At 41.4% G+C, this 17,016-nt stretch overlaps 1 protein-coding gene across 1 annotated transcript in view; it reads left to right on the plus strand.

Annotated features, from left to right (window-relative positions):
- Positions 1 to 58: 58 nt before the first annotated feature.
- Positions 59 to 17,016, plus strand: part of LYRM4 (LYR motif containing 4) — a 136,886-nt gene continuing 119,928 nt past the window's right edge. The window contains exon 1 of the mRNA XM_087820666.1: positions 59 to 293. Within this exon, the coding sequence (XP_087676792.1) occupies positions 208 to 293 (86 nt within the window). The 5' untranslated portion in view covers positions 59 to 207. The remainder of the gene's footprint in view (positions 294 to 17,016) is intronic.

A 17,016-nucleotide genomic window follows, 5' to 3' on the forward strand; every position in this document is an offset into this window, starting at 1 on the left:
CCTCCGGAGTGGCGAGCGACGCCCGGCGCCGTCCCCAGCGGCCCGAGGCGGGAGCGGCGCGCACCCCGACTGAGGCCCGCGCCCGCTGGCGAGACCGAACCCCGCTGCGTTTTGGGGCGTTCGTGGTCTTGCATAGGCTGCAATCCTGCGATTGGGTTAAACTCGGGACCTCTGCAAGGAGGACCCACTTGTTTTTTTCTTTCCAAAATGGCAGCCTCCAGCCGCGCGCAAGTGTTGGATCTGTACCGAGCGATGCTGAGAGAAAGCAAGCGTTTCAGCGCCTACAACTACAGGTGACGGGGCCGGGAGGGCCGGGGCCTGGGCTGCCCGGGGGTGTCTCGGGGTGCGGGGACCCCCAGTCCCGCGCCGGGCACGTGGGAACCGGGGCGGACAGGTCCCGCCGCCGGTGAGCGCGCCCCTGCCCCGGGCGTGGGCGGGCGGGGGGCTCGCCCTTCGTGGTGTCAGGGGAGAAAAATCCTGCGACGTTGTCCCCGAAGTCGGATACCGTGGTTCGTGCTCGCGAAGCGTGGGTGGTGGTGTGTTTCCGCCGTGGGAAGGAGGGACGTGAAAGCTGCAGCTGCTTGAGTTAGGACCAGTTTGTGGCTTGTGTGGAACTTCCCACAGAACTGCAAGAGTTGACAAGTGACCGGTCAGCACATGTCCACAAGCTGAAGGCTCACCCTACCCACGCCTTTCATTGCCTTTTTCAATGCAATGATCAATTCCATTCTGTTTGGCATCATTGGTGGCAGCAGGGGTGGGAGGTGGGAAGGAAGAGACACGGTCGCAGTAAAGGAGTGAAGGTCTCCCAGAACTTCAGGAGCTGAAACGTTTATCGTGGCCTCGCCCGACGGGGATCCAGCTTTTAGGATATTAACAGCAGGAGGAGAACGAGCGTCTAAACTCTTACATCCTTGATGTAGCGCGCAACTTTTTCCCTGCCTGCCCCACTCTCCTATTTGCCCTTGAGTCCCTTATTCTTACTCTTTACTGTCTATATCTCCTGGGTACTTTGGAGCTTCAGCTTTCTATTGTGCTTCCTTGTAACTACTGACCCATCACTGCTGTATGCCTCTTACGGATTTTTCTCTCTGAATCCTTTTAGATTTGGTGTCCTCTGGTAACTACCTGATCATCTCTACATTTGAAACAAATTCCCAGAGCAGGAATCTGTAAGACCAGCTCATTCATTACACCAGGTCTCACTTTTGGTGATTGGCCAGCCTGTGGATTGGGTCTCCTAAGACCAAAGCCTACCTCTAGAGCAGACCTGGTTTGGTAGTGCCCCCCCCACCTTCTGTATGAGCTGGCAAGCCCTATGATGGGTTGACCATGACCAGTACAACTTTGGCTGTCCAACAGAACGCTAAACCTCTCAAGCAGTGACTCTAATTTTTAGATACCTGCATGAAAAGGGAACTCAGCCTATAAATTTGCAAACATCATCTAAGTCACACTGATAAGATTATATCCACCTGGTCAAGTAGTTAAACATTTCAGCCCTGGCCAGTGTACTCAGTGGTTAGAGCGTTGGCCAGGAACCGAAGGGTTGTGGTTTGGTTCTCAGTCAAGGGCATGGCAGGTACCTGGGTTGCAGGTTCGATCCCCCTGCTGAGGAGGCAACCAATCAACGAGTCTCTCTCACATACTTGTTCCTCTTTTCTCTCTCCCCCCCGCAACTCCCTCCCTGCCTTCCACTCTCTCTAAAAATCAATGGAAAAAATATCCTCAGGTGAGGATTAACAAAAAGAGAAAAGAAACATTTTGTGGGAGCGCACAGTTTTACTGAATGACTTTGGCTTTGGAAGGTAACATTTGTAAATAGTAGTAAAAGTAACCAAGTACTTAGCACCAAGAACTTAACCAAGTGTTTTGAAGGAATTCACAAAATATGCAAGTGAATAAGTGGAAATCAGTCATTTTCACCAGTTTGAAAGAAGATATTTTGTCGTTAATTTCCTGAAAATAAGAACTGGGAATCAGCACACAGGTGACACTGAAGTGACAGCAGTGGGGCAGATCTGGGAGCACATGGTAGAAAACAAGTGGGAGCCCTCGGAATATAGAACCTTGGACAAGTCACTGAACCTCCTGGTTTCAGTTTTCTTGCTTGCAAAATTAGCCTGTTGGACTAGGTAATCTCTAAGGACCCTTCCATTTCTAAAATTCCATTTGGAAATGACTTATGAGCCAGGTGGTGAAATCTACATATAAGGCTACTTTTTTTCAAGTGAATAAATGCCAGATCAACAGGGGGAAACTGCAGAAAGTCATTCAAGGCTGTACATGACAGGCAGAAAATTGAAAATGAGTTTCAGTATGACCAACTATAAGGTAATACACATTTAGAAGATAATTGTTCAAATTATACTTTGAGTAATGCTTTTGAGCTAAATTTATTATCCTCATATAAATGTATTTTCCAGAGGGATCTGGTAAGCATTTTATACTGTTTCCTGAAATCATGGACCTAAAACCTGAGATTCACACTAATGTTATCTCCTGACATAATCAACTTACTTGCTATAAATTATGTCCTTGTTTTGTATTAGGGTTATGTCTTACGGCTTTCAAAGACAGCTTCCCCTCCCTGTATTATTCTCTCTCTGGGATGCCATTTAATCCCTAGTCTTGAGTTTCTCCTTTTCTGTTGAAATTCAGTTCAGTCATGACCTCAGGGCAAAGGTTTTCCTGATTTTTCTCATTCCACAACTCCCAGTCCCATCTAAATGCTTCCAAAACACTTGCCTGAAGACAACTTTGCCTACTAACAGTGTCATACCAGATCATAGAGATAGAAAGATGAGAGCTTTGGGCTCAGCGAGGCACTTACCATCAATGGCTTTTTTCTCTTCGAACCTCTATGGCACACATTTTAGAAATCATTTTCACAAACTGGTAAGTGCTATGACTGCCATGCACAGTGTGTAGAATCAAGAACACTTCCCAGAAGATGACACTGGATCAAAGGCATGAAATAGCATAGTATTCTCAGTTAATAATGACAAGGATCAGCTAGAGAGTAAAGTGTGATTCAGGGGGTGAAAGGAGACGGTACTCAGGTTAAAAAGGTTGATGTACTCAAGGGCCAAGGGGCCATGCTAAGGAACCTGGACTTTATTCTTAGTTAACAGTCAAAGGCTTTAAGCTGTAAAGTGACATGGCCAAACTTGTACTTTCAGTAGATCACTTCAGCAATTTGGAAGATAATTTTGAGGGCTAAATACAAGAATACCAAGTGGGATTTGGTTACAATAGTGCTGAGGAAAGAATAGGGCCCTAATGAGGGCAGGAATAGTGGAAGATAGAGGAAAAAGACATTTGATTAATTATTGTTAGGACTTGAATGATTGAATTCAGGAATAAAGAAGAAAGTCCAAGCAGAGTCTAGAATAATGTCCAGGTTACTAGTTAATCTGCGGCAGAGAGGTTAATCGTAAAAATTGTACCATTAACTGACAAGAAATACAGAAATAGCTGCTCTTGTGGAGAGAAGATTTTTTAGTTCAGTTTTGGGGCATCTTGAGTGAATGTCACCTGGGATGCCCAGCAGAGGTAGTTATTTACAGGAGTCTGAAGCTCAGGGGAGCAATCAGGACTGGAGCTGTCATTTCCACTGACTTGCTGTGTGACCCTGGGTGAGTCACTCCACTTCTCTTTTTTGCAGTTTCTTAATCTATAAAATGGAGATATTTATTTATCTCATAGAGCAGTGAGATGAGACTTAATTGAGTTAATTTATGTCATGTGCTTAGAATTCTGCCTGGCACAGAATAGGTAATTTTATATCATAAGAATTAAAATCTTACTATTAGGTGGTATTTCCAGGAAAAGTATTTAGGGCAGTGGTTCTCAACCAGGGCAATTTTATTTGACAGTGTCTGGAGACATTTTTGGTTGTTACAACTTGGGTAAGAGTATACTTCTTCCATCTAGAAGTTAGTAGCCAGGGATGCTCCTAAGCACAGGACAGTTCTCATAACAATATCTGGTCCAAAACATCAATCATGCCAAGATAGAGAAATCCTAGTTTATGGTGAGAATATTAGTGGGCTTAGGATGCTCTTTTAGAGAACATCAGATTTTAAGGTGTTGGCCAAAGAAGAGTCCTAATGGAGACCAAGAAGACACAGTCTAAGAATGAGGTCCGCAAACTTACTGTTCTCGTTACCGGCAATGTCGGCTCTTGGTTCTTGAGTTCAACAAAGAAAGAATTCAGAACCAAGAACTCTCGTGTAAGAGGAAATTTATTTAGTGTGCAAAGCTGAAGTACGCTGGAAGAAAAGAACAGAGCAGGCTGTTCAGAGAGCTGCCTTGGCCTTTTAGAAAGAAAGTCACAGAGGCAGAATAAGTGAGCCAGCTGGGTTCCATCAACTCGGGAAACAAGTTACAGAAGCAAAAGAAGGGCTCTTGGAAACAGGTTCAGGGGGTTAGCCCAGGACAGGCTGCCACTACCCACTGCTCCCCTAGTTGCAAGGCTTGTGGGGACCCTTAGAGCTAAGGAGAAAAAAAGCAAAGATACATTCCTGAGGGAAAAAGGTATGAGCATGCTCTAGAGAGAGCGAGCACTGGGTCCTTTGTCTTAAGGGTTTTTATCTGTTTTCTAAAGGCAGGAATTTTAGTGGAGGTCTCTGGAGGCTCTCAATAGAAGATTCATCAGCTTTCCAGGTGTGTCCTTTAATATACCGATTTATCAAAATGAGCATATAGGGTAAGGGTCCTCATCTGAACTGATTGGTTGACACTAGGGTACGGGATCATTGGTCATCGCATCTGGTCCTAATGCCAATTATGGCATCACTTTGTCTGGTTTTGCTGCTTTTCTGAGCCCGGAGTTGAAACACAGCTGAGGCCTAGATGTTACCTCTGCTTTGATCAAAACTCTTTCTCTGTGGTCAGCAGACCCCAGGCTTTGTTCCTAAGATTATTAGATGCTGATCAGAACCTGAGGGCTTAATGCTTAAGGGAGTGGTCATACAATGGAGAAGGAGGCAGGTGAGTCAGGGTGCTGGATGAGTCCAGTTTGAATCAACTGTCTCAATTTCCCCATTCCACTTGCCAAGGAATTTTCCTAGCTTCTTACTACCCTGGCTCAGGATCCTGGATTCATTGTTAAATGTTACTGGATTCCCCAAAAAGCTTTGTTTATGTGCGGCATAATTATCAATATTTATCATATTAGAAATTAAAACTAAAGCATTTTAAAACACCTATTTTTAAATGAATCAGTAAACCAATTACATATTAACATAAATAACATTTTTATAAAGAAAAATAATTTTTCTTCCCCAAAAAAACATTGACAAAAGTGACATTGACATTTTTGAAAATGGCATTAAAGAGACTTGTCATATTGATATTTTGTCAGTCACATATTATACAGAAATTATATCCTCTAGCTCTAATTTCCACTTCAGTTTTAATTTTATACATCTCATTTAGAAACTTAAAATCCTTAAATATATTCTTCATTTTAATAAATGTAACTCTAGCCTCCCCACTGGAAAAGTCTTCACTTCATTCTCAAACTAAAGTAGAAAAAGACTACCGTTCATTTTTTAAGTTCTTCTCAAACTAAAACCTGCCTTTACCCAGAATTTGCAGATTTGTGAGAAATTCCATCCTCTCGTTTTGTTTTGTTTTGTTTTCTTCAAAAATATCTTTATTAATTTCAGAGAGAGGAAGGGGGAGAGAAAGAGAGAGAAACATCAATGGTGAGAGAGTCACTGATTGGCTGCCTCCTGGGGGGGGAGGGAGAGAAACATCAATGATGAGAGAGAGTCATTGATTGGTTGCCTCCTGCACGCCCCTGACTGAGTTCGAGCCGGCAACCTGAGCATGTCCCCCCACCGGGAATTGAACCTCGATCCCTGGATCATGGGTCCATGCTCTACCGCTGAGTCACGCCCAACCGGGCCCTCTTGTTCTTTTTCATCTTTTATCCCTTGGCTCAGTTTAGAGCTACACAGACATTTCACCTGGGACAGTTATCAGGTTGGTGAGCATAAAATGTTGCATTTTGCTTTCAGGGATTGTTAACAAGATTATTAGGATATGTTTTTCCCAGGAAAAAATTTTTCCTTTTTTTTTTTTTTTTAATTCTCTCCAAGGATATTTTTTCCATTGCTTTAGAGAGAATGGAAGGGGCAGGGAGAGAAACGTTGATGTGAGAGAGACACAACCATTGGTTGCCTCCCTCATGCTGCTGACCAGGGCCAGGGATCCAGCCTGGAAATGAGGTACATGCCCTTGGCTGGAATCAAACCTGGGACCCTTTGGTCTGCTGGCCGGCACTCTAACCACTGAGCCAAACCGGCCAGGGCTCCCTCTTTTTAACTCTTGAAATGCATGTGTATATTATGAGGAATCGAAGAAACCATAAAATTCTGTTATAAGCAGCCAAATAAGAGCTTTGCTCACCATAAAATGTTGAACAGATCCTACCTCTCTGTGAAAACTGCTTTGACTTTCTTCATTACAGGCTATGCAAAGACACAAAGAAGGAGCAGAAGAGTAAAATAGAAAAAGACTACTCTTCATTTTCTAAGTTCTCAAATTTGCGTCTGAAATTTGTTCTAAATTTATTCTATTGAGCTCATAGATTGTGACACTTTTTTAGAACTATTGTTACCTGACCCCTTTTTTCTACAAAGCCCCACAACAACTAGAAGCAGTTCATTTGTGTAGAAGGAAAAGTTTCTTAAATTTTTGAAAAGCAGATTATTCATTTTCAGTAAATATGCTTAAAATTTCCAAAAAAATTCTCTTATGCTTACTATCTTATGTCATGTTGAGTGATAATTGTTTTGAAAAATAAGTAAAAAATGTACAATTAATTTAGAAAACTTTTTTTTTTTTTTTTTTTTAATCCTCACCCGAGGATAGTTTTTCTGTTGCTTTTCAGACAGAGTGGAAGGGGGAAAGAGAGAGAGTGATAGAAACATCAATATGAGAGAGACACATCAATTGGTTGCCTCCCATTCAAGCGCCGACTGGGGCTGGGAATTGAGCCTGCAACTGAGGTACGTGCCATTGGCCCGAATCGAACCAGGGACACCAGTCCGAGGGCCGATGTTCTAACCACTGAGCCAAACTGGCTAGGGCAAGAGAAAGGAAAACATTTAAAATATTCAGCAGCCTAAAATTGTGGAGGGGAAATAACATTTTTTACTCTTGACAATAGAGGGAAATGTTTAAAAATTATTAGATCTATTTGTCATTCCTGATTTATTGAGATTAGTTTCTATGAGTTTGCAAATTGCACTTATTCTATTTATGCTTAACCTTGGCCCCTAAAGCATTTAAAAAACTTACAAAAATATATACCATAAAATGCAATAAAATGAAATAATTGTTATAATTAAAAAATAAGAATTAGGGCAAAGAGGAAATAAAGGCAGCAAATATAAGAAACTGGGGAGAAAAGTTGCCACAAAATGCAATTATAAGTATATCGGACTTTCTTAAAGTATCTTTAAATTCTATGTTGCAGTAGGGTAATACTTTTTTCTTTATGCACAGTACACTTAACAAAACATTCTGTTTGAAAACTGCTGTAATGAACATCATAGAAAATTGACTGCCTCGCCCGGCCGGGCATGGCTTAGTGGTTAAGCGTCGACCTAGGATCCAGGCGATCAGGGTTTGATTCCCTGTCAGGGCACATGCCCGGGTTGCGGGCTGCAGCCGATCAGTGACTCTCTCATCATTGATGTTTCTATCTCTCTCCCTCTCCTTTCCTCTCTCTGAAATCAATAAAGATATATTTAAAAAAAAAAAAAGAAAGAAAAAATTGACTGCCTCTTAATGACTCCCATCAGTAGCTGTATGCATATTTGTTGTGGATGAGTCATATCCTTTTCTCTGTGACCCCTTTCCTGACACTGAACCCTACTATTTATTTGTCAGGAAAGGGGTCAGGTAATAGATTTCTACATATCTTAGCATTTATTTTCTCAATTAATTGATGCTTAGCCAATTTAGGAAAATTATAACCTTCAGAAACCAAATTAGGTAATAAAACTAGGTATTTTATTACTAAATTTTATTACTAAATAAAATCAAGCTGCAAATTTATAGATTTAGCAAGATTCAGCTAAATTAAGGTGGGTTCTCCTGGCTTTTGTCTGGATTAGTAATAGGAATGCCTTGAACAGGGTTTCTTCAGCTGGTTTCTACCATCCCTGCTTTAAGAAGCAGATTTAAAATTGCCAGTTATGGCATAATAATGTACCATGTGACACCTTGATTATCTGAGTGACTTCATAGCCACTCATTATTGGAACTCTGTTTGAAAGTATAATAGTTTTTTTAACTCTGATTTTTGAGATTTAAAAAACAGCTCACAGAAATGATCTTTTATGACAAATAAAAGAGCAAAAGGCTCAGTAACTTAATGCTAAAACTTACCCCTTGTTTTCTTCCCCCCTTATTTCCCTAATATTGTATTTCCTGAACTGCTTTTCTTTGACTGTTGTTTTCAGTGTTATGAATAAGAATCATGAGCAAGACAATCATGATTTAGGAAAATTTCTGGCTTTTGAATCAAGAAATTTTAGTTCAAATTTAAGGATAACTAGCTACTAGCACTGTAACCTTGGTGTAAATCATTTACTCCCCAGTGTGTCATCTGTAAATTGACAATGCTAAAGTTACAAAACTTTCTAGCAGAATGTTTGGCACATGGTAGGTACGCCAAAATCACTTCTGTATTTCAGCAGATACAAGTAAATTAGTGACTGCATAGTCATCTCTAATACCAGTTGGTACAACTGCCAAATTTTTGAAATTTACAGTAGCCAGCAGTCATTTAACCAACTCAGTTAAACTTGAACCATATTCTACACCAGGTATTAGCAATCCGAAGAATGCTATCACTGTAATATATAGTTTTGATATGATGAGGTTGGTGTGAGCCTCATGTAGTCAGCAAACATTTGTTGGGGACATGCCATATGCCAGACCCTTTGCCCCTTGCTGGAGATACAGATATAAATAGAACATGATCTTTGCCCAAGAGGAGCTTGCAGTTCAGTGCATAGAGTAAAACACTCACTGAGAATTTTATAACAATGTGTGGCAATGCACTGACAGAAAATTGAACAGCGTATTGTGGTGCCTGCCCTGGAAGGGAACTGATTCTAAAAGCAATGGTGGCTGATTTGAGTGTAAAGATTCAGTGGAGGTTTGCTGGTGAAGGGAGGTAGAAGCTGAGGAGACAGATACCAAAAAAAGAAAAAAGCAGTGTAGTTGCTGTTGTGTGTAACAACTATTAGCAGTTGGGTGTCAATGATGACAGATAGTGGGGAAATTATGATAAGGATAGATGACAGAGAGCCTTGTGTGCCATGCCAAGATGCTGGAATGTGTTCCAGGCAGTTCAAAGGCATTAGGTGTTTTAAGCAGACAGCAGATACAGATATACCCTTTAGCTAGATCAGCCCCAATGGAAAAGAAACTGAAGAATGGAGGCCAGTTAGGAGATAATTGCATTAGTTCAGTTGAGTCAAAGGATGGTAAAGGCCTGACTGGAGCAATGGTGATAGTAATGGAGAGGTATATTGAGAAATAAAAATATTACATCTTAGTGATTGGTTGAATATGTTGGATTAGAAAGACTGACTCGAACTTAAGTTTGGAGAATATAATTGGAAGAAAAAGAATTGTTCCAAATGAAACATCACATGTCAGGGACAGTGCCAACTTGATACAAAGAAGGCATTTCCTGTGAGTACCTTGTATGCAGTGGTGTAGCTTCAGGAGAGCAATTTTAGAGCGCTCTCTGACTCCAAATGCTAAATTAATCTGCAACACTCTATATGCTTATCTCACTTTTCTTTATCCAGTTATGTATCATTCATATGTTATTATTATTAATTTACTAGTTAATGTTCACCAGGATTCATTGATTGTATCTATTCTCAGAGTATTTGTTTTATTTACTAGATGGTTGCTTCCTTCTTTCGTTGTCATTAATGCATCTGTTAGCCTTATATTTATTTTGTTTTGCCTGGGGTAATTTTTTTTTATTGATTTGAGAGAGAAACATCGATGTGAGAGAGAAACATCAATCAGTTACCTCCCATAGGATCAGTTGCACGCCCCCCCCCGCCGGGTATGTTCCCTAACCAGAAATAAAACCCGCAAACCTTTGGTATACAGGACAATGCTCCAAACAACTGAGCCACACTTACCAGCGCTCCTAGGGTAATTTTAAGTGTGTTTAGTATTCCTCCTTTGGCCTAGTTTATTTAAAATTACTCATGTGATCAGTTAATTATAATTATGAATATTACTCTATAGCATAATTATTCATTTACTGACTTCATACATTTCTTTTTGCCTGTCCGCATTTTGAGAATAAATACAAATATTTTCCCTACATAATTATCCTTCCCCTGATCTGATCCCTAAGAGTGATGTTGTTTTAACCAGAAATCATTACTATAGGCAGATTTTATCTAAAATCCCCTTGCCCTGGCTGAGTGGCTCAGTTGGAGCATCATCCTATACACCAAAAGGTTGTGGGTTTGATTCCTGGTCAGGGCACATATCTAGGTTGTGGGTTCGATCCCCAGTTGGGGTGCATATGGGAGTCAACCGATCAATGTTTCTCATATTGGTGTTTCTCTCTAAAATCAATAAAAAACATACCCTCCGGTGAGATTAAAAAATAATAATAATCACCCGGCCAGTGTTGCTCAGTGGTTGAGCATTGCCCTATGATCCAGGAGATTGCAGCTCAATTCCTGGTCGGTCAGGACACATGCCCTGGTTGCAGGCTCGATCCCCAGTAGGACGCATGCAGGAGGCAGCCGATCAATGATTCTCTCATCATGATGTTTCTATCTCACCCTCTCCCTTCGTCTCTCTATAATCAATAAAAGACTTTTTTTTTTTAAATAAAAGAAGAAGAATAGAATAAAACCCCCTTTGCCCTTTACTAAGCACAAAGCAAAATCAATTGAGAAAATTGTTCCGTTTACCCAGAGTAGAGTCAGAAAAAGCCACTGGTCCTCTCTCCTGGTTCAAATGTCTCTTATTCATTTGACAAGTCTTTATTGAGCACTCACTGTCTACTAAACCGTAGCGCTCTGCTTCTTTTCTTCCCAAGCTAAGGATGAAAAGATTTCAGCACCTTGGTGGACCTCTAAACTTGCGGAGACATTGAAATAATAAGCACAGCTTTAATTGGCAACTTAATGCGTTAGCCCGAAACTTGAAACTCTGAAGAGAGGGATTGCACGGTGGGCATATAGCTAAATTAGAGCCGACTGATCAGGCAGCCTTCGGGGAGGGACGTTGCTCACAGGCTCTGCCCACCCGCGCCCCAGAATCCGGACTCCAGCGTTGTCTCAGCACCTGGTTTAGGCAGCTCTCCTTCCCAGGATCTGAAAGACTTTTCTCCTGAGACTGTAGTAGTATACCTAAAGGCACAATCATACTTCCCAGGTTTCTGTGGTTGGCCCTTCCTCTTTCCTCTTTGTACTTTCCCTGTAAGTCCATGGTTTCAATTGTTCGCCTCTGTGTGGACTCCCAAGTCTGTTTTCAGCCCAGGCTCCTGTTCCAATCACCAGACACATTACTTGCTTCCTGCAAACCCCCCTCAGAGATGGAATAGGCAACTCACACCACATCTAAACCTGCCACAATGAAGCTGGCAACTGGGCATTTGTCCCAGGTGCCTTCTCCCTCTACCTCGCTCCCTGTTCTTTCACACACTCTGCCTGGATACCTCTCAGGCCCCTCCACTCTTCCTCCCCACTGCGCTAGCCTAGCCCATGGTTACCCCTCGCCCAGATGGCTGTTTCCATGTTCTGCTATCAGTCCCCGCTGTACTGTGGTGTCCTCACCATGAGGTTTCTAAAATGCAGGTAGCTGACTGCCTAAATCAGGCACCAGGCTAGGTCTAATAGGTGGATGATTCCTGTGAGGAAGAGCTATAAAGATCTTGTATGGAGCAGAGCCAAGATTTGAACCCAGAACTTTGACTTCGGTTGAAATGTGTGTGCTCTTACCCAGCCGCTCTACTCCCTTTGCTTAAAATGCATCAGAAGCTCTACATGGCTTTTGGAATAAAATTCCTTCTTAACTTCCATGCCACTGTTCATGTTGTGCCTCCTCTCTTCTCATCTACTTTCCGTTTCGGCCAGATCAAACTTCTCCCATTTTCCGATGGTGCCACGTGGCTTTAGGCCTTCATGTGGTCACATTGAATCCTGTGTCTGAAACACACTTTCCTCCCTTTATACAGCAAATTTCTAATCATCCAAAATTCAGCTAATAGATCAACTCCTGATAAATTCTCTCAACCTCACTCTACTCCCTTATTTAAAAAATAAATAAATAAGAAAGATAAAGGAAAAAGAAAAATAGCTACTTCTCATTGCTCTCAGGATGAAGTCCAAAATCTTTCCCATGACCTGCATTTCCCTGCAGGGTCAGTTTCCCTTCCTCTGGCTTTATACCACCTTCCCATTTGGGGGGTATTCTTACCACACCAGCCTGTTCTCTACCTTAAGTATTTTGCTTACTCATACTGGTATCGTTCCTGTGTCTTGAAGGTCACGCCTCCCTGCTCCCTCACCTGGACCCCACAAAGGCACTCCCAGCCCTGTGAGTTCTCAGCCCTCTGGGCTTCTCTATCATGACACTATACCGGTTGTAACTTTAAATGTACTTTTTCCATACCTGAGTAATGTCCCCCAGCTAGTCTTACTTCAGGCTATAGGAGGTCAAGAATGGTGTGTGTGTTTGCACACCACACTCACCCTAGCATCCAAGCCAGGCACTGGTGAGTGCATGGATTATATTTATCGTGGCCCTCCGGTTTCCCAGGCGCCTTGTCTAATGTCCTGCCATGTTAATTCTCCCATCACTCTTGACCCTTTCCCCTAGACTGTTATCCCTGGTCAGTAGGCACCCCGTTTGAGTCAACTTTGTTTCCTCGGTGAGCTCACATTGTAAAAGCATAAGGAATGTTTCATGAGTGAATGCTGTGTAACTGCTTATTAACAAGCATGTTTGAAAAAATTTTGGTAAACTACCAAGGGTGACCATGTTTAGGGCCCAGAGAGTCACGTAATGTTTCTTTCTTCCTCTTCACATGTCTCTTTTAGTGAGAAGAATTTTCAAGGGTCAGAAGAACCAGTGTGTAAGATAATGTAGAGGAAAGTAAGCATTTTTCTTTTTATTTATTTATATATATATTTAAATATATCTTCATTGATTTCGAAGAGAGGAAAGGAGAGGGAGAGAGAGTCATTGATCAGCTGCCTCCTGCATGCCCCCAACTCGGGGTCGAGCCCGCAACCCGGGCATGTGCCCTGACCAGGAATCAAACCCCAATCGCCTGGATCCTAGGTTGATGTTCAACCGCTGAACCATGCCCAGCCGGGCAGCATTTTTCTTTTAATTAATTAAAAATAACCAAAATACACAAAACTACTTGTTTCATAACTGGTTCTACTAACATGTACAGTCATCTACTGGAAATAATGTTATTCCCATAGTAATTAACTTTAATGCACAGTCACTTGAAAAACTTCACATAGTTCAGGCATGTAATTACCACAGGCGATTGTTTCCCTGCATCCTTCTAACCCCTGAGACTAAGAGGGAAATGCAGTGTTTATTTTTACAGTATTCTTCGTCTTGTCTTCTTTAAGAATGTAGGAAAGAGTCACTACTTTGTAGTGCAGCTGGTTTTCATTTTGCAGTTCCTTGGTATTTTCGCTTGCCAGCCTGAAGACAAATTTGTTCAGATATTGGAGCCTAAGAAAAGAGAATCTGGTTGATTTCTGCTCCCTAAGTCTTTGACATGTATAAGAGAGCAGAACTGTGGACAGCAGGATTAGAAACCAGCATTCTGTGCAGCCACACAGATCTCTGGTGCTCCTGAGTGTCTTCCTCAGCGATGGAGCAGTGCAGATGAAGGCAGGCTTGAGGAGGAGGTGGAGCACCAGGTCCAGTGTGAGGAGAGCAGATAGACTTAGCTGATTTTTCTCTTAAAGAGTTTACTGTTCCCTACTATATTATAAGTACTTCAAGAATAGAAATCCTGTCATATCCTTTTTTTTTTTTAATCTTCCACTGGCTTTGCCTGTAGTAGGGATTCTAGTAAATTAAAGTACAAGCAAGCCAGAAAAATTTTAAATGAGAGAATTTGCATGTGATAGCTTTGTAATCTGTAAAGCTCTTATAAATTAGGGTAGTGATAATATGGTTGGGAGTGTTTGGGTTTATCTTATTTAGGTTGAAATAGCCTTATTTTATGTCTTTGCTAAAGATGAAGGCCTCTATTAGAATCTCCAATACAGGTACCCCCGGCTTCTTGAAAGTTCGAATAATTATGGCACTTCGCTTTTACTAAAGACCTGCATTAGTACCTGTTGTTACTGACCAAAAGAAATTTGAAGAGAATTTTCACTTTACAAAGTAAAAAGGCAAAAAGCAAAGATAGTGTTCAGTGTTTGTTTTGCAGCAGCCTTTATAGAGGCAGCGCGCATCCCGAGCAGCGAGGGTGGCACCTCCAGAGCTTTGAACTGTGTCTGTGAGCATCTTGGCCTTATTTCATTTTGCTTTTTGCATCTGTTAGCAAGGTATATCCTAAGGTATCAGGAAACCCTGAGATCTTGTAAGGATGTTACACTTGGGATAAAACTGGGCATAATTTAGCATTTCAGTCATGGTGAATGAAATAAACATATTGTGTATGCTTTGAATTTTTGATCTGCGAAGGCTTAAAATGTTTTCCATATAAATTAATAGTAACTGCTTCTTTGCTTTATGCCCCTTCCACTTATGGAAGGTTTCACAGGTGTGCTATACTTCCAAATAGCAGGAGACACCTGTGTTCCTCAGTCATTCAGGCCAGTGTCAGGCATCAGAATTTTACAGCCTGTCAGTTGCCACTACCAACATAATTGCTGCCAGTTATCTCCAGTGCCTATTTTCCTGTTTGATCCTATGGACAGTAACCTTTTGATCAAGACATTGATATACAACGTATGCCCATGAACCATATTCAATTAAATATTTATTGAGCTATATACTAGGCACTGTGCTAGGCACTGGGGTACACCACAGAATAAAACTTATGAGAGTTTTATTTATAGAGCTTTCATTCTAGTAAGATTGTGTTATAACAAAAGTTTTCCAATACTTATTACTAAATCCGCTGGAGGTATTGGTCTCACAAATACCTTTGTTGTGGTAAACTCTGTCCTCTGCTGAGGCTAAATTAATTTCATTCCAGGGATCAAAAGCATTGGGAGAATTGGTTTCATTCAAATTTTGATGAAAACTATCATAATGTTAATAAAATCTGGCCTTGCGACTGAGGCTGTTTACTGCCTTGGGGATATGTGTTCATATTCACAAAGATCTCCCAGTGTTTAGGAGAAAGAAGAAAGGGAGGCTCCAGACTGAATTAACATTGATTGGTCACATACTGTATATTAAGAACTATATTTTATGCACTTCAGTATGCATTACCTAATTTAAGATAGGTCGTTATGAAATAGGTATTATTCCTCCATTTTACAAATATAAGAATAATAATAATAGCTCTTTTTTTACTGTGGCATTTACCATGGGCTAGACATGTTAGGCTTTTCTTTGTATTATCTCATTTAATCATAAGAACTCTATGAAACAGGTACTTTTAATCTTCACCATTTTGCATATGAGGAAACTGCAGCTCATAGAATTAAAGTAGCAAACCTAAAATCATAGAGCTGGTGTGGAGCAGGGTTGACACCAAAGTCTTCCAACACCAACACTTTTCCTCATTCTGTGTTGATTCTGGGCAGGTAGCCCTCTCTCCCTCCACCTGCCTCCACAGGAAGATGCTGCTCTTTATCTTTGGGTGGCCTCCTTTACACAAGAAAGACTAGCGAATTCTAGTGTCCTGCCACATGGGTGCATGTCAGCTGTTCTTGAAAACCCTTGGAGCTACTGCTAGCATCACCTTGGATCTCCTTCTGTACTCCCTGCCCCTTGGTTTCAAAGTGCAGGTCAGAGTTTGGACTCAGTAATTTTAAATCCCAGATCATTTTTATTTCCCTGAAAGTCCTTCCTTTCCCTAGCCTTGTTCACAAAGCTAAAGTCCACACATTTAATACCACTACTGAAGGTGTACAGTTCTGGCTGTGGAGAGATGGAAGCCCCTGAATTCTTTCCCCAGGATGTCTTGGCTTTGGAACTCATCTCCTCCCCAGGTTGTTGACTCCTTTGTGTGCTCACCTTTTTTAAGACAAAGGAGAAAACAGATAGTTAAAACTGTCATTTTACAGTTGTATTGTAATAGATGTTGCTCCCAGCTAATATTTGTTTTGGGTTTCATAAGTAAATATTTTGTGATGTGTATGTATTTCCTAAGGCTATATTATCACAAAGGGTACAGTTTTATAAATGGAAAATAAACTATCTTGGGTACATGCCATCTTCCAAAATATCGGCAGAGGAACAGGAGCAGTGTTAATGAAAAATGATATACCTGCAGCCTGGCTGGCATGGCTCAGTGGTTAAGCATCGACCTGTGAACCAGGTGGTCACTGTTCTGTTCCTAGTCAGGGTACATGCCTGGGTTGCGGGCTTGATCCCCAGTAGGGGGCATGCAGCAGGCAGCCGATCAATGACTCTCTCATCGTTGATGTTTCTATCTCTTTCTCTCCTTCTTCCTTCCTCTCTAAAATCAATAAATACATATTAATAATAATAATAATGTACCTGCAAAGTAATAGTAAGGGGGGAGAAAGGAAAGATGGGAAGCAGGATTTTATCAGAGGGAAAGAGAAGAAATAATCAAGATGAACAGAAAGCCTTGGAAAGGACACTGTGTCCTTATGAGAGGTTTTCAGCAGTAGAGGTTTACTGGTAAGGTTAGCTTTGGCAGAGCTAGGTCGACTACTTAAAGGTGATCTTTCCAAGTCTGCAATGGTGTGAGTCTCTTTTGGCCTAAGTCTACTTTATGACCCCATTTATCCTCATGGAAGGAAACATCCCAGAACCACA

The sequence above is a fragment of the Miniopterus natalensis genome, chromosome 9, assembly GCF_054644295.1.
Source record: "Miniopterus natalensis isolate mMinNat1 chromosome 9, mMinNat1.hap1, whole genome shotgun sequence".
NCBI lineage: Eukaryota > Metazoa > Chordata > Mammalia > Chiroptera > Miniopteridae > Miniopterus > Miniopterus natalensis.